At 33.6% G+C, this 19,064-nt stretch overlaps 1 protein-coding gene and 1 long non-coding RNA gene across 6 annotated transcripts in view; one reads left to right on the top strand and one right to left on the bottom strand.

The window, feature by feature from the left end:
* LOC111050457 (roquin-1) overlaps window positions 1–19,064 on the top strand; it is a 90,685-nt gene that overhangs the window by 49,895 nt on the left and 21,726 nt on the right. For all 5 annotated transcript variants that reach the window (XM_022336785.2, XM_022336786.2, XM_022336787.2 and 2 more), the window contains exons 8-12: window positions 147–265; window positions 8,848–8,968; window positions 9,675–9,813; window positions 15,335–15,442; window positions 15,826–15,944. In XM_022336785.2, the coding sequence (XP_022192477.1) occupies window positions 147–265; window positions 8,848–8,968; window positions 9,675–9,813; window positions 15,335–15,442; window positions 15,826–15,944 (606 nt within the window). The remainder of the gene's footprint in view (window positions 1–146; window positions 266–8,847; window positions 8,969–9,674; window positions 9,814–15,334; window positions 15,443–15,825; window positions 15,945–19,064) is intronic.
* On the bottom strand, window positions 4,973–7,821 carry LOC120351920. The gene is made up of 3 exons (XR_005571633.1): window positions 7,663–7,821; window positions 6,288–6,406; window positions 4,973–5,108 (listed from the first exon to the last, which is right to left on the bottom strand). It is a non-coding gene; the product is annotated as an uncharacterized LOC120351920 (long non-coding RNA).

Genomic DNA, 19,064 nt, shown 5'->3' with positions numbered 1-19,064 from the left:
TAATATTGATTATAAAATGAATGTTTATACTTTTAAAAAATTGTACCAAAGTATAATTTTTAAGCAGCCTCTCTCAATTTCAATATTGAAGTCCTTATATGATACATACTCTGATGCTTCTACTAATGCAATTATTCATGTTTCAGGTATCGTGCTAAAAGTCGTAAAATGACTGGCAGAAATAAGGAAGATGATTTCTTGTCTGATAATGTGCTTGACGATATGCTTAGTGCATTCTCTCATCCCCCCAATTATACCAGAGAAGGTAACATTTTATATTATTTTATTCAAATTTTCATTCATTCCAATTGTATTTTTCATACCATATCTTAATTAACTATACTTACTTCAGAAAACTTTTAATCGTTACTAAAATCGATACAATTGAGCTGTTAGATAAATTACGGGAGTAAGTTACATATAAAATGAAAACGATGGAATTAGTACATTTGATAAACTTAATGGGATACCATCATACAATCATTATATCATTATTATACATACATCATTATATCAATCGATATAAAATATTGTATTTGATTATACGCTATCCTTAGTTCTCTATTCAGTGAAATAATTGCCTCGGCTTTATACAGGGTGTCCCACCAAGATAGTAAGATCAGTTGACCATAGATTCCACTCGACATTTCTGATAAAAAATGTTCAGTAAACTTTATTTCCTATCTACCTTAGTTTTCGAGATATATATAGATTTTTCGATATTTTCAGAATATGCCTACTTCCGGTCATTAAATACTCAATAACTGGGAAACTACTGGTCGAATTTCAATTTCAAGGGTATTGTTGGAAAGAGAAAAACATTTCAAACAAGATTAATGTAATTTTATTTGTTGTAAGATATTTTGTAATTTTTATTAGGGCTTAAACTTGAAAAAATGCTATTCTTCAAATTCAAAGTCAAATTTCAAACAGTTTTTTCTCGGTTTTTCTACGAGTAATTATAGTGGTTTCAATATTTCAAAAACTTTCCCATCTCATAAGCTTTCAAATGTGTATAAATTCGAAGAGGTAAGTTCCATGATAAAGTGTTCAAAACTGCTAATATCTGGGATGAACACCTTCAAAATGAGGAAATTCACAAACAGCATGCATCAAGTGATGATCCTAAGGGTGAAATCACCTGATTTCTCTCTGACAATATTCACAAGTTTTATTGAACATTTTAACATTCTACAATGATAGGACTTTTTCAATAACTTGCATTATTTCCTGTACAAAAAATCCTTAATAAAATAACAAGAAGTGTATGTTTCAGCCTATTTTCAGTATAGTTTTCAGTGTGCTTTCCAGTTAATTGGCATTATATGTATCAACTTTGGCTAGTAGAGAAGTGTGCGCGTTCATTATCATGAAATTTACCTTGATTGAGTACTTGAACATGTTATTGGTGTGTGGAGATTGTGGATGAAATTCAAGAGGGGCAGAGAGAGTCTACAGGAGACGTTTTCCTGACCGAAAACACCCATCTCATAACACGTTTTTAAGATTGACAGATGTCAAGATGGTAGAGTCTAGGATCAGTTTCAAGGTAAGTGAGGCCCTTCTTAATTTCTGAAGCTATTGAGAATCTCATTCTAAAGTATTTCGAGCAGAATCCTCGATCCAGCATCCGGCGGGCAGCAGGGATGTTGGATGTTTCAAGAATGATAGTTCAAAGAATATTGAAGAACAATAACTTTCGACCACTTCATTATACACCACTTCAAGAGTTGAATGAACCTGATACTGTTTAAGAATGCAGTTTTGCCGTTGGATATTAGGACAAGATTGTATTTCAAACATTTTATGAACAGATCACAGATTAAAGTATGTTCACAAGAACTGGTGCTGTAAATTTCCACAATAACTATTCCACATACATGGGCCTTTCATTTTCCCTGCAAGAATAAATGGTGAAGTTTTTATGGACTTTCTGGCCAATGAGCTTCACGAATTGGTGGAAGACGTGCCTCTCAATTTGAGGCAAAATATGTGGCTCCTGTTGGATGGCTGCCTCCGTCATTATGCTAGAAACCTGCGTGGGGGTATTGATAATAATTATGCTGGGCGGTGGATTGGCCGAGGTGAACTCGTAATTTGGCCACCACGCTCACCTGATCTTACTCCAATAGACTTCTTCTTTTGGGGGGTTGTGAAAAGTATAAAGTTTACAGAGAACCTGTAGAGACCAGGGAGGAACTGATTCTCATAATTCGATTGACGTTTAAAGTAATGAAGAGACGGCCCAACGAAGTGAGACGAGCAACTCGAAGCTTGATGAACGGCAGCAGAAGTTGCACAAAGAGAAATGGAGGCTATCTTGAATTCCTGTAAGCAGTGAGCATGACATGTAACTTGTATATCATCTGAATGATTCCCATCAGTTTTTGTAATTCTGTCATTCATCTACTTTGAATTATTATTCTTGAATAAATTTTGTTGGATCTTGTAAAAGTGTATTATTAATATTTCATATTGGATTTAGGCTATATGCTACAGAAAATTATTTATTTATTTATTAAAATGATGCAATAATCAGGTGATTTCACCCTTAGGATCATCACATGATGCATGCTGTTTGTGAATTTCCTCATTTTCGAGGTGTTCATTCCAGATATTAGCAGTTTTGAACACTTTATCATGGAACTTACCTTTTCGAATTTATACACTTTCGAAAGCTTATGAGATGGAAAAGTTTTCGAAATATTGAAACCACTATATACTCGGAGCAAAAACGGTTTGAAATTTCACTTTGAATTTGAAGAAAAGCTTTTTTTTCAACGTTAAGCCCTAATAAAAAACTACAAAATATCTTACAACAAATAAAATTGCATTAATCTTGTTTGAAATGTTTTTCTCTTTCCAACAATACCCTTGAAATTGAAATTCGACCAATAGTTTCCGAGCTATTGAGTATTTAATGACCGGAAGTAGGCATATTCTGAAAATATCGAAAAATCTATATATCTCGGAAACTATGGTCGATAGGAAAAAAGTTTACTGTACATTTTTGTCAGAAATGTCGAGTAAAATCTATGGTCAACGGTTGTTACTACCTTGGTGGGACACCCTGTATAAGATAGTTTTCTATCAGTGAGATTCTCAGAAATTTCAACAGTAAAGCTGTGTTTTCGTAACGGGCAGAAGCAGAATCGATTGCAGCGCACCCAAGCGGGCAGAAACAGTAACACTCAAAGAACTAGTTCTTTGACATGAATTTTGCTTTATGTGTTATGGGTAATGAACTTTTTGGGTTGTTCAAAAGGTAATTCTAAAATGATTATTGGATATTTGATTCATTATAGTGAATTAATTGCTTTTTATAACTCAGATAACTTTTCCACAATTATTAGTTACTTCAATTATGCTAAATTTCATGCTTTATAGGCATGTCAATCAATGAGTTAACTTTCCATTTCCTATGCTAGAAATTTGTAGGGGTAAATTATTTGAAGTAACTGATTGTATTTCATTATTAATAAGATATTATTTTATTAACTAGAAGCATTCCATTATTAATAAGATATTATTATTATTATTTTATTAACTAGAATCAATTGCCTTCAGAGTCAATGCATGTTCTTTGAATCACATATCGTCTATAGGTAGGCCTACCTACTTGTATGAGTACCTACCGTATTTAACTTCAAAGGCCTATTGAAGCTCTATAGAAAAAAAATTCAAATTAATAAATAAGTGCTTTACTTTTGGCATTTTTGGAATCTACGGGTTATATTAAAAAAAATTCAAATTAATAAATAAGTGCTTTACTTTTGGCATTTTTGGAATCTACGGGTTATATTACACCAAGAGAAATAAATATTGTAAACGTTTCTTAGGCAATCTTATTTTAGCAGTCCCCTTTTTGATCATTGGATAGGTGCGGTCCCGGCTGATATACTTAAATAAGAATCGTGAGGCCCATTGACTACCTAAATCAATATGCCTTCTCAGGCAAGGTTCAATTGGGGACTCCTCACCAGTAAAAGCTATACGAATATTAAAAATTATTATTATTATAGATTACTGTAACACATAATGTAAAAAGTGTATTCAAACAGGCGAACTAATTCTAATAATTATTGTTGAGATAACTATATCTTGCTAGAATAAACAGGTTCTCTTATGGTACTTTAAATAACACATAGCCTATTTTAAAATGGATAAATATCTATTGATTATAGAAGGTAACTAGTACCCTTGTGATATTCCAAAATGAAACATGATTAGTTTCGACATTTTCAATAAGGACTCTCTTGACAATGACATAATTAGTAACTGGTCATGCTCATTTTTAATATATTAGGGTAGGCCTACTAGTTATTTTTCATAATTAAACATTAAAGTTGCCCTATTAAAATAAATACTTTATTAGATACCGTATTCATTAGAATTAGAGTAGCCATTCAAACTCCTTATTTACTATAATGTTCTAAAAGCTTATCAATTTTAATCAAAACCTTGGAAATATAGTCTAGAAGGTAGAATTAAAAGTAATTATATTTGATGTGGCTTGGAACATAATATTTTCAACTTTTGCTTGATTTATTTTTCATATTCAAAGAATTATTACCCGTTCAATGCAGTACATAAGTACTATTATTTAATTCTTAATGCAATACATAATTGTGATAGCTTACCCTATTTTATATCAAATTCAAGTCTATTATTTTACATGTTACCTATAGCATTTGCCAGTCAGCAATGTTAAATAATTTTATTAATTCTAAAAGAAGCAGAAGCCATACAGAACCAATAAAGTTGATAATAAGAGTTCGATGCTGTTGGGTTGAATATAGTTTTAAAAATCCCTCAAGTATAAACCATCAAAACTAATTATATTAGCTTCATGTCACTTGCTGTTTTCTTAAACTACCTGAATTGAAGCAATAGCAGGAGCGATCGCCCAACCCCCCCAAAGAGGATATTATTATGAATAACATGAAATAAACACATCAAGATTTACTGAAAAAATTAATATATTTCTTAGATTAGTCCATCTCTTTCTTCTGTAGGCTACTACATTATACATGAATTATATCCATGGAATATTATTCATAGTTGATTTTCTTTGTCATCCTCTACTTCTGGCTGGTACACAACTAGGCCTGAAATCAAAAAGTTATAATTTATTATTCATTATAAAAAAACTTTGCAAAATGAATTCTGAAATTGATTGTTTGTAATCTGTATAAGTTTTCAATTATATTTCTTGGCAAGGAACCCCCAATAATGAAAAGTAATATTATATGAGAAATTCCAACAATCAGTTGAATTATTATTAGCATCAATCTCCATGTAGGAATTAGTATTAATCAGTGTGTCCCAAGGTCAAAAGAGCTTGTTGGTTTATTTGACTTGTTTGTTGTTGAGCGTTTGGTTTATTTGACTCTTCAAAAATGTACTGCATAAAGTAATTATTGGTTCTATATTTAGAGAAACAAGTTTAATGAAACAAATGGAAATATAATCAATTAATTGCTTGATCTGAAATGATGATTATCTACAACATTATAAGTAGAACTAAGTGATTTGAAAATGAATACCAAACTGTAAATACATAAATCTCTCTCAAAACAATGCAGGTATTTCATCCATGAATTCAATTATAAATTTTAAAAGGTGGAATCACTGTCATTTAAGCTATTATTCAGTTTTTTTACCAGCACTTGCTGGTTGAATTTTTGAAGTCATCTATTCATAGTTCTAATGTATGGTCATTTATAAAGTTCAACATTCACTCAAGATCAAGATGAACAGTTGAGAAGAGTGTTTAAAAAACAATGTATTCACTCATCATTCAGAAAATAGAGCTGTTCATAATATTTGGGATTCCCTCCATAATGAAATAATTTATGTAACAAAATCTAATAATGTGATAACATTGAATCAATAATCTGATGTTAAAATGTTATCACATATTATTAGATTTTGTTACATAAATTATTTCTTTATGGAAGGAATCCCAAATATTATGAACAGCTCTATTCCCTGAATGATAAGTGAATACATTGTTTTTTAAACACTCTTCTCAACTGTCCATCTTGATCTCATGTGGTTTCACGTAGTTTCGAAATATTAAAATTTCCTGTAAGCTATTAATGATTTTGAAATTCAGTCAGTTTTTCAATTATTTTAGTCACATACCATATTTATGTCTCACTATTTGAATATCTAACATCAAATCAATAATAAAACATCGTGGATAAACTTTTTGAAAAATGGGAAACTGTATAAAATGACATCGCCCACATAAAGTTCAAAAAATGTGTGGAATTTGATCTTACCTAACTAACTTATCCTATCTATGGGTTCCAAAGAATTTTTCCATCCTGGTCAACAGAAAAGAATTCATATGCATTTCCTTTGAGCACATTCTCTTCAATATTTTGTTTGTAAATGGTACCTGAAAAAAGAAACATATTTAATCTTTCAACATATATCCATTTTGGAGATAAAGTGAAGTTAATCAAGATAGACTATACATACTATAAGTATATAGCCTACTTACATCCGTAGCACATAACAGAAAACACTTTAAAGTTTAATATATGAATTAAACCAGGAGACACACGACATAGATAGATTAAAAACAATGAAAAACTTACATTACACTCTCTGCTCGGTCGAGAAAAGGGACACAGTTCCTCGAAAATTTCTGATTATAATGTAAGTTTTTCAGTGTTTTTAATCCATCTATGTTGTGTGTCTCCTGTTTTAATTTTTACTATTTACATTGATATACCTGGCATTACGCAATATATCGATCAATAGAGCATGAATAAGTTTTTCAAATACATTACTATTTAAGTTTTAAATGAGTTTGGTAGCAATGGTCAACCACCTATTTTATCTTTTTTCAATGGCAGTCTTTCAATATGCAATTACACTGACTCTGATCAAGTTATTTCTATAACAATCTATGTACTAATTTTGTTTCCAAGTGAATTTGAATCAATTAAAAGAAGAGTAATATTCATAGATAGGTACCAAGTTATTCCAAGTCAGGTTAGTTTTGTTATTGTATTGATAAACTATGGGTTTACAATATTTTGAGGTGCAACAAGGATAATGGAAGTTTAGGACTTAGAATGTAATGAAATACTTCAAAGTCAAATGATGATGTTATTTTCAATAAATCTGTTTGTGAAAACTACTAACTGCATTATAAAAAATGTATTTTGTGATTAGGCCAATTCAATGAAAGTGTAAAAGATTGTTAGCATGAAATGCTATCTTATCTTATCATGAAATGCAAAATGTTATCTTGGTTGAATAATGTTTTGAATCTGATCATTTAATGTTAATCTAATCAATCAAGTTTGAATGAGTTTAAATCTAAATAGTTGATTAGATTTCTCTCTTTCTTGTAATAATTCTCTACCATACACAAACTGGCTAGTCTAGGCTTTACATTATTATTAAATACTAGAAATTATACTTTAAATAAATAAATAAACTTTCGTCAACTTCTAACTTCTTGAAAAATGAAAAAGATAGCAATTTAGACCTAGATACTAGGTTATTAACGGCCTACTATAGTTGTAGGCTACCTGAATAAAAATTGTAAACATGCTGGTAGGCTACTTATAAAAATTATATCAAATTGTGTACGGTAGATCTAGCCTACTCTACCTCTATGAGAAATTTAAGTCTACTTACTTGAATCCTCTATCACATCAGCAATTTTTAACCACATTCTATTTTTCAAATAGGTAATTCGTTGTGCAGGTCTGGAAAGTACAAAACTTTGAACTGTCGCATCAAATTTATAACGAATTTCACGCCTTTCTGTAGTAAATCCATTTTCAATTTCTCTTGTAAAAATTATAAGAATAAAGAAACCAATAGAAATATTTTATACCTACTGCAAATTAATTTCACAGTATAATAGTAGCAATCCGAAATCTGACAACCATCAGCAAAATAATATCAAAACAAACCATCCAACAATTAAAGATTGAGGTTGAAAATAACATGGCGTCTGATCCAGAGAAAGATTAATTCTGTCGGTGTCACGTGATCAGAGCAGAAAAATATTTCGAAGCTGTCTGTTCCCGTCGACAGAATCCCGAAATTAGTTCTTTTTCGACAAAACGGTTCACGAGCAGTGATCGGTCGAAGCAAAATAGCATTGTGTTGATAGGCCTTAAAATGAACGGCAAAATGAACGACAGTTCGTCTCTGATTTGAACAGTATTCTTTTTTTCTGCTCAACTTTCTGCCGATGGGTGAACACTCCCATAAGAACCAATGTTAATTTAAAGTGAATTCTGTCGTCTGCCCGTTACGAAAACACAGCTTTAGTGTAAAATAAAACTGTAATCTTTTCGTTTTTAATTGCGGATGATGCCCACATGAGCTTTTTGCTAGTGCATGGGTGCGTTGGTGAATTGATGAGAATAACAAACAAACGTTTATGTCATCAACATGATAAGGATTGTAAATGATTTTCAACACTACGCCAATACATAATTTGATTTCTCTGTTAAGCATCCCACTCACTATCCGTTTCGTTGTCCGGCTTGATGTTCAACATAGCCAACAATATTGGATCAGACATTGGACCGTGAATGGGGTTGGTGGAAGTGTGGTCGATTGTTTGTAGTCTAGTCAGACGAGTTGGATCAACTAGAGCTTCAACACACGAAAGTTAGATTTCCAACTAGCCTTTCCTTTGTATTGCCATCGACTAGACTGAGTTTGAGAACAAATCGAAGAGTGCGTGGTGAAAACAATCCGACTAATAGTCCTACTTCCATTTCTACTAGTAGGATTACTAGTTGGACATTCAATGGGATAGTGAATGTACCGCTCAAGAATCTGAGCAACATCTTAATGTTTCAGGTGTGAATGATTTCAATTCGACGTTTCCATTGAATGCTGCTCCGATCCACTCCACCTATCAACCTCCCCAACAGCAGATGTTTCCCCCCACTCCTGCAACATACTCTGCCGACATATACAGGTTAGTCATTTAGTTATAGCCTTATAATTCATACAGATCAGTAATACGCTTAATGCTTGCTTGCACCTAATGCGATTAACCTAAGTTTGATTTGGGATCAACTATTGTGCATAGTAGGTAAATTGTTCTGAAAAACGTAGTTAAAACGATATCTGAGTGTTAATCAGAATTCATATTCCATTTAGGCTAATACTATTTCACAGGAGTGACTGAAACTTTTGCCTTCGATTTTTAATTCAACGTGATCTTTAGTTTTTGCGGTGTCAAAAGACGTTTGGCCGAAATTGAATTACCTTCTAGCCTTCTACATTATTCTATTTATTTATTGGAATTGGCTTGGGCTTGTTTGCCTTTCCGGGCCTACTCGGGTCTAGAAAATATCTGTGACCACCAAAATTCGGATGAATCTTACAATTAATTATCATTATGTTCAACTAAGTTCCTACAAAATTATTTTTATTGTGGATGAAAGCCTAAATTGTGCAAATGCCCTCATTTTGCTTGTGCGTGGGTGAAAGTGCGTTGGTAAATTGATCAGATGATCAAACGTCCATGCCATCGGCGGGATTCGAACCAGGCCGTGTTAGCAGACCGAAGTTTGCAACGCTCGTTACTACGTTACCAACCCAGCCAGCAATTGTTCTTTTATAACTTAAATTTTCATTGTGTTGACTGTGATGATCTTGATGTAATGATATGTTTGTAGTAACAGTGCTGCACCACATAACATGGTGTTGAGCTCAGGAGGACAGGTGTACGCGCCACCCCAGCCTGACTACGCCTCCCCTGCCCCCATCCAACCTGACCATAGACCCATAGAACCAGCTTGGCTTCCACCTCAAAAGGTATCATACAATCTTACAATTTAATTTTGCATTGTATCAAATTCAAGACATTCTTCACTCAAAATTCAGTAGAACTAGATGTACCGGTATTAAGAATTCATAAAAAAGTACGTAAGTTTGCACAAATTATAGAAATCATTTACAATTTCTAATAATCAATAATTGAGTTTCAAACGAGAAGAACTCATCAGTTATCAATGAACGCTTCAGTAACGTTTTTTGATTTTTTTTATTTTTCTGTAATCAATTTCTATTTATTTTTCAATGGTTACTGAAATTGGACGTTGAAGAACCCTCTTGGACATTTTGACCGTCAATCTGACTCTTGATCCTTCTTGATTTACAGCTTATTGTATATTCCTTTAAACTAATAAATAAAAACAATATACAAATCATGTAGTACCCTTTATTATTAAAAACTTACAATATTTCAATGACTAGTTTCGACCCTAACTTAGGTAAACTTTTCAAGTTGAAAATTTTAGGGTCGAAACTAATCGTTGAAATATTTTAAAGTTTTTAATAATAAAGGGTACTACAAGAATTTTATATTGTTTTTATTATAAACATATTTGAAATATTTGAAAATATTTCAACGACTAGTTTCGACCCTAACATTGAAGCCGATCTCCTGGTGACAAATGATTTTGTCGGAGAAGACTTAGTTGTTGAAATTGTGCTAGGCCCTAAGGTCTGCGGATTTTTATCTGATCAATAATGTGATCCTAATTTTAGTGGTTTGAGGGTCTTGGAATTAAAAACATAGATATACGGTTGACTGACTGCTCTTATAATAATGAGAATAATATAGAGAATATTACAAAATACATCTTTACATGGATAATCTAATAATCAATCTGTCTTTAAGAGACCAAATAATACAATACGTCTTTAAGAGACGTATTTTATACATCTATTTATTTTTGCCCCGTATTTTTTACGGGGCACATCTGATATTGTAGTGGGGGTATCAAGTACTTATCTAAGATCTGTCGTCCTCGAGTCCGGTGTCCAAAGGGTGATGGATGAGGATTAAGGGTGATGGCCTCCAGGCATCGGGCTAGTGGCGTCAGATCGAAGATCGTCTTTCAGCCCCGCACGGCAAGGTCAGATGTCCGATATCACCGGCCATCTCGGTCGGCGAATTCGTAAGCCCTCGTTCGACAGCAAGGCATATTTACAGCACGATCCTCGAATGAGTATTCAAGAATACACACACACACAAAAACCTGCAACACAAGTCACAACTACTTAGTAAAGCTAGAATAAATGTATTCAATGAATACAATACATACAATTTACATAAATATTATAGGTTTTAATTGTAGAATTTGAAATCTATAATGAATGGGATTATGAAAAGAAATTACTAGTTAAAAGAATGATGAACAGTTACAGAGTTGCAGTTGATGTACAACCAGTGAGTATTCCAAACTTTACTCACAATTACAAAATGCCAGAGATATAAAAAATTCGATCATAAAATAATTGAAAAATTAATTGAATAATTGTTAAACCAGGGGTTGTTACCTGTAATATCAAAGTAATATCAAAATTATTAAAATAAAGACAATACAACAATACTATAAAATATTCATTACTCACCCTTAAATGGGTTTTCGACTGTCACTAATCCATAGCCTACAATAATAATAAAGTGCAGCAGTCAACCGCTCTGAATTAAATAAAATACTTCATAAATAAGTTATTGAAGAAAAGATAAGCAATTAAAAACTGATGGAATACATGATTCCCGATTATATTATTTTAGTCTCCAGGAGAGAACGAAAAGCAAGATAAGTATGTCATGATTCAATCAGACAAAAATATAATCTAGTTCAAAAACATGTCTGTACTCTACAGAATCTAGATGCGTTCCCTCGTTCAGGTCTCCAAGTCGACCGAATCAGGCTCAAAAATAGGTATCAGGGCTGGTAATATTATGCATTAAAAAATACCAAATTACAAAGGACGTGGTGGGGACGACAATAATTTCCCTCAATAGAACGAGAAAGGAATAAAACTAACAAGGACAGAATACAGGAAAATTCCCTCAGTCAAAGTAGAAGAATCAGCAATAGAATGGACGTTCAACTGATTTTTTATGATGATTTTGCGTCTACAACAATTCTAAGTACCCTAGGAAAACGTTGGAAAACAATAGAGGAAATATTAGAATTTAATTACGTAATGCGCGGAATGACATCATGAAACTACTCCGATACGGTGAGAAAATCACAACGTTAATCCAGCACTCTAATAAAATTTTATCTTGAAGAAGTTATAATTTCGAAAAAAAATAGATTTCGGCACAACATTTTCAACTTGAAAAGTTGACCTAAGTTAGGGTCGAAAAAGGTTCGTTGAAATATTCTAAGTTTTTAATAATAAAATGTACTACAAGATTTTTATATTGTTTTTATTAATTTGTACAAAAGTAGCCCATGTAAGTGAAGTGTTTTTCCTTTTAACTAATATTCATTCTAATTGGTTGTAGAGAAACATAGGAACTTACTTGATTGAAGTTAGCTCTATAATACCTTCATATTGGTTAATCTATCTTGCTCCGGTTTATTCCTAACTATAACAATATCATTAGTTTTTTCAAACTCATTACCTAATTAATTTTTCTCTGCAAACAAATGTCATACAGAGTGCGGCATCATAATTTTGTCTTTTTTGAAATGCGCACTATCCAGTTAGATGATGAGAGCGGAGTGCTAGTAGTCACTTCCGAGAGGGATGGTAAACGTATCAAAAGTCCTCATCCCTACCCCTTAAGGGATGAGGGTGGTTTAAAAGTTGCGTTTTTCATTTCTGGCTTACACGCATTTGAGATATTCACTTTTAAAAGTGTAACATGTTTGAAAAGACAGTTTTTCTTTCAACTTTTCCACTTCAGGGCTTATTACTCAACAACAATGCATCGAAAAAATGATTACTGAATGTTGGGTTGTAGAGCATTCAATTCTCTCTTTGATTTGATGTATTATTTTACCATTTCATGCTTTCCATCAGTTGTTATAGCAGCTTCAGTGTTGAGTATGAAATCATTATGTTTAAAACAATCGATCATTTAACAATATAATTTGGACACAATATTTGACTCTGCAGATTCATTAAGACTAGTTAGGAACTGAACATATTGAAAACCCTCATCCTCAACCCCTGTGCTAAAGGTGTAGTGCCGACTTGTTGCTGTATTGAGAATTTCACACTCAACACTGAAGCTGCTATAACAATTGATGGAAAGCATAAAATGGTGAATTAATACATCAAATTGAAGAGAATTGAATGTTTTACAACCCAACGTTCAGTACTTAATTTTTCGATGCATTGTTGTCGGGTAATAAGCCCTGAAAGTGAAAAATGTTGGAAGAAAAATTGTCTTTTCAAACATTTTACACTTTTAAAAATGAATATCTCCAAAACTGAAGGAGACATCACAAAACTCTACTGAACTATTGTTGTTGAATTGAAGATTTTACACTCAACACTATAACGGCTGCAACAATCATAGGGAGATGCGTTAAATAATGAAATAATACATAAAATTGAAGAGAATATGATGCCCTATGAGCTCATGATTATTACGGATTTTTTCAATATATCGTTGAAAAGCTATAAGGCCAAAAACATGAAAAAATCGGAGCCGGAATGGTTTTTCTTCAAAATGTGACAGAGCTCATACCTAGAAAACTATGAGAGATATGTACAAGGTACGGCAGAAAGGATGAACGGTTTTCAAAAAAGTAATATGTCGTTACCTATGCATAAAAAAACATTTATTTACAGAACAATATTCACATTATTTTACAATTTTAGAAAATTAATGTTTGAAAACAATATTTGACAGATGACGCAATATCAGCAATGCACTTTACAAGCCGCTCTCGGAAGTTGGATTGTACTCTTTCTAACATTGCCCTGCCAATTTGTTCGACTTCCTCACGAATTGCTCCCTTTAGTTCTTGAAGTGTACGTGGTTTATGCTGGTAAACACGTGACTTCAGGAAACCCTACAAGAAGTAGTCGCACATGGACAGGTCTGGAGAACGAGGAGGCCAATCAATGTCACCAAACCGAGAAATGATGCGACCACGAAAAACAGCCCGAATTGCTTCCATTGAATTTCTTGCTGTGTGAGCTGTCGCCCCGTCCTGCTGAAACCATACTTGCCGGATAGGAATACGTTTCCTTCTTAATTCAGGAAGGAAGAATTCAGTGAACATCTGTCTATAACGTTCTGAGGTTACAGTGGTCCCGTTGTCGTCTTCAAAAAAGTATGGACCAATAACAAATATACTGCTCACAGCACACCAAACTGTCACCTTGGGACTGTGTAATGGTCTCTCATGCATTAATTTTGGATTTTCATCTGACCAATAACGATAGTTCTGCTGATTAACGGTACCATTCAAATGAAAATGTGCTTCATCTGTCGTAAACAAAATGATGTTTTCATTTTGGTCAAATATGGCCTCCATTTCTTGAGCGAAATTCAGCCGCTTTACATAATCGCCAGGATTCAATTGTTGAACCATGGCCATTTTGTAGGGATGAAATCCTAGATCTTTATGTAAAATACGCCTTACTGACCGATCACTGATGTTCAGTTCAGAAGAATGTCTCCTAGCAGATCGATTAGGACTACGGAGTATGGCTTGCCGAACTCTTTCCACATTTTGTGGAGTGCGTACAGTGCGATGAGCCCCTGGTGGTCGTTTATTCATTACTGTTCCTACTGAACGAAATGATTTTACCCAACGTAAAATGGTGTTACGAGTGGGTACATTTTCATTTCTCGCAAGATTGAAATGACGACGAAACTCGCGCTGAACTGTAATGATACTCTCATTATTACGCACAAAACTGTTGTAAGTAAACACACGATGTTGCAAATTCCACGAATCCATGATGCCGATTAAACAATGACTAGAAAAAATGGTATGATGTACCGAACACATGTTCACTTCAGCTGGCCCAATCCGACTACCCAAATCAGAATACTATCTGTTCTAAAAACATCCACCCTTCCTGCCGCACCCAGTATTAATGTTACACATGCAATTTGTAGACTTATTTATAAGCTTTAATTTTCTATTTCAATAAAATTTCTGAAAGACGCATATTGTTCGAGATTCACGCAAAAAACCAAAAATATTGTACTTTCAAACCACCCCCACCCTCTAAGTGTATCCAGAGTGGGGAACTTCACCTCCAGCATATACTCTTCAAAACTACATGAAACAAAACTTTGAATACATCCTTACATTCTGAAAATAGAATAAAACTTCTCTGACTCTTTCAATCTGTTTTATTGAGTTTTGAAGAAAGAAATTATGATGCCGCCCTCTGCATAAAATGAACATTCACTTAAGATGTTCTTTCATTCAATCTTGGGTGTTGTAAAGAAGAAATTGACGTTGATTAAGAATGACATGGGCATGTAAACAGAGACTGTTTGAAAATGTTGATGAATTAATTTTTGAGTGGTGGATTATTTTATAATTTTTTGTAGATGCCGAGAGTCTCTTCCAAAAGCTTAGCAGCACTGCAACAAAGAAAGCATGAACTAATTAATCAACTTGAAAGGAAAGTTGGCAAAACTCCTACAAACGCTAACAAGGTACAGCTTTTTATTTAATATTATTTTTATCCAGTTGTTAAAATTTTGAGTAGATCGGTTTTATTTAACCGATATTTTTCCATCTTTTTTAGGAAACCGATTGCTATGGGTAAGGTTCAATTGCAGATAAGAATGTCCAATTCTGTTGTTCCATGTTTAAGGATGCTCTTGAATTCTTCATTTTCAACCGAGTAGTAGAATTTAACTAAAAATTTAGTACAAATTGATTAAATTTTCATGATTTATGATTGAGAAATTTAGCTGGAAGCATTTCATATCAAGCAATGATGCTCTAATAGTTTTGATTTTCTTTAATCAATATTATTAAAGTAATTTATCTTCGATCATTTCATAATGTATTTCTGATTATCCCTTTTTTATAGGAAAATATTACTTCCACGTCAACTTATTCTATCTGGAATGGCGGAGGAATACTTCATACAAGCACTGGGACCAATTCACATGTTACCCACATCAGTGCTACCAGACCCATGCTTTACAGGTAGGCCTACGTCATTATTTTGCAATACAACATTCTTCATTTGTCAACATTTTTAGATAGATATGATTCCAACCATTGTATTTTTAATATTTCAACAACTAGTCTCGTTTGTTACACCATTATCAATCTCTAGTTGTAATGATCATGATTAAAATAGTTTCTGTTATTTTAATTAATTAGTGGCTGTGGTAGTTTTAAATATTCTTATCCAATTGCCTCTATTAACTGATTTTTCCTCAGATATTTCCTATAATTTTATGAAACAATAATCAAACTGAATATTATGTTTTACTTGGTCAAAAAAATTGAGCTAGTAATTCATTTCTCTTGACTTCTTTATTGATCAACTCAACTATTCATTGATAGACTTATTTTTCATAAATAAAAATTTTATTGTATTTTTTACTGTTTTAATTCATTTGGTAATTATTATTTTATTTAATGTTTATTGTCAATTTTTAAATTGTGCAATTTATTTTTTTCCAATTCATTTATTGCTAGAAAACAAAACAATTACAAATTTGAGAAATTTCTTGAATTCGATCAAATAAGCAGTCAGCTCTTCATTGCAACTTATCAATGTAGAAGGTGCTTTATCAATAATCCTATACTATTAAACGAGCAGCTTCTGTTTATATGTTTGGATGTTTAGATGTTTAAATGTTTATATGTTTGTATCTCACCGGATCTCGAAAACGGGTCTAACGATTCTCACGAAATTTAGAACATAGTAGGTTTATAATATAGAGATTCGATTGCACTAGGTCTCATATCTGAGAAAACTTGCTGAAGGACATTAAAAGGATAATTATTATTCATCCTTGGAAAAACAACTGATAATAATTATTTCGTCTTCTTTTGGTGATGGAAGTGAGTGAGCGAGTTGATGTGTGTGTGACTGTGTCAAAATTATGACTCAGCTGTTGAACTTTTGTAATCATTCAATCAGTGCCGGTTTTCACTTAGTGCCGGTTGCAAAAAAGCCGGGCTGTTTTCAATCCAGATCAATTCCAGTAGATCCATCTTTTTGAAATGGTCTTCTCTGATTTGGTACACGTGAAGTTAATCAGGATTAAAATGTAACCGCCTTTTGTGCAACTGGGCCTTTGTGAGGGAAATTTTTGCATTCCTCTGGGAATTAATATCAATTTACTGTGATTAGATAGAACTTTCCTTTATGAATGTTATAATTTCTCCTTTCGTAATAAAATTTGTATTCTTTTGTACTCCAGAGCGAAGCTCGGTCCCCGATATTTAATAATAAGAACAGAATATATAATTATGTTATATTCTACTGAATTGGTTCTTTTGATAGAAACCTTGATTCAATGCCGGTTGCAGGTTGAGTTGAAACTAACATCAAAGCAATCTCAGTTGAATGGACAACATAGTATGGTGAACAGTTGTATAATGAACTAGCCGTCAGGCTCGCTTCGCTCGCCATATCCGTCTAGCCTGGGGGCTCCGCCCCCTGGACCCCCGACTGGATCGTCCAAGAATGAGATTAGCAGGCTAGCTTCGCTCGCCTGCATTTTTATCATGTTAGGACAATCCAGTCGGGGGTCCAGATTAAACGTCTGGCTAAACGGATATGGCGAGCGAAGCGAACCTGACGGCTAGTAATATAATATTCCCAGGATTGAAGTAGCAGTGCCCAATCAATTTTCCCGCGATAAATGCATTTAAATCTTCAACTTGGTGCCAACCTAACAAAGTCAACTCAACTTAATGCCAACCTGACAAAATTATTAATTTAGTTGCCAGTTAACAACTGTTTCGAAGAGGTACTCTATCTAGATTATAGTTCTATAGTAATATATGATATGGAAATTTCAATTATAATTTAGAGATTGAGAGAAGAAGAATATACATGCTAAAAGACGAACCCTTAAAAACAACCCTTAGAGTTGAAATATTGCCAAAAGATTTCTTAGTGCGCCTCTAAAGGGCCAACTGAACATACCTACCAAATTTGAACGTTTTTGGTCCGGTAGATTTTTAGTTATGCGAGTGAGTGAGTGAGTCAGTCAGTCAGTCAGTCAGTCAGTGAGTGCCATTTCGCTTTTATATAGATAGATGGACAACATAGTGTCACATGTTTACATTTTATGGTTTCTATGGGCAACCAACTTAATGATTACCTTGTTTATAAGTTATTCAGTTTGTATTCAACTATATTAAAAATCTGGTGTGGCGCACTCACACAACTTTCCTTGCCGTTATGAAAATTGATCACCTGCCGCTAGTGTTCACGCGCATCTCAAGTCTACTATTTAAAGATCCAAGTCAGCTGGTGACAGGGCAATAACGCTGGAGACACACGAAGTCTGCTATCTCTTCATAGTGAATCATTCAATCGAATCAATAGTTGCCAACAGTTTGCAATTGAAATAATAACTTTTTCTCGAATCTCGAGCTTATTTTAAATTTTAGGTGAAAATGTTACTGATCATTAATTGTAGAGATTTTCATGCTTAATCTATTCCACTTGAAATTTTTTGTTTAATTTGTATCTGAAGCCTGATAATTGGGAATCTAAAATCAAACTTTGCATAGATGGGGCGGAGCTCCTGGAATTTTTACAGATAAAGGACTTGTGGCAGTTGATAGAGCTTATCAATGACTATTTTAGGTATACTTACTTACTTGACTTAGTTCCTTTGACTCCTTGAGGAGCATGGGGCATCCGAAAATGTTCTCCACTCATCTATATTGGCTGCGAGCCTCTTGACCTCTGCCCAAGTCTTTCCCTGTTGCCTGTACTCTGCCTCGACCGTTCTTCTCCATGTCATCCGTGGGCGTCCTTGTCTGCGTGATCCCTGGGGGTTCCAGCTCAATGCAGCCTTCTCAATCGCACCATCTTCTTTTCTCAATGTGTGCCCAATCCATCTCCATTTTCTCCTCTTCAGTTCCTCTTGGATTGGACATTGATTTGTTAACTGCCAGAGATTGTCATTGGTGATTACCTCTGGCCAGTGGATGCACATGATGCGACGTAAACATCGATTTATGAAGGTCTGCAGCTGCCCTACAATTCGCCCAGTGATCTTCCATGTTTCACATCCATATAAAAGCACTGATTTCACGTTGGTATTGAAAATCCGCATTTTGTTGCCCTAG

This window comes from Nilaparvata lugens, chromosome 6 (assembly GCF_014356525.2).
Source record: "Nilaparvata lugens isolate BPH chromosome 6, ASM1435652v1, whole genome shotgun sequence".
Classification (NCBI taxonomy): domain Eukaryota; kingdom Metazoa; phylum Arthropoda; class Insecta; order Hemiptera; family Delphacidae; genus Nilaparvata; species Nilaparvata lugens.
The sequence above is the reverse complement of the archived record's forward strand: the minus strand, read 5'-3'. Positions and strand labels throughout refer to the sequence as shown.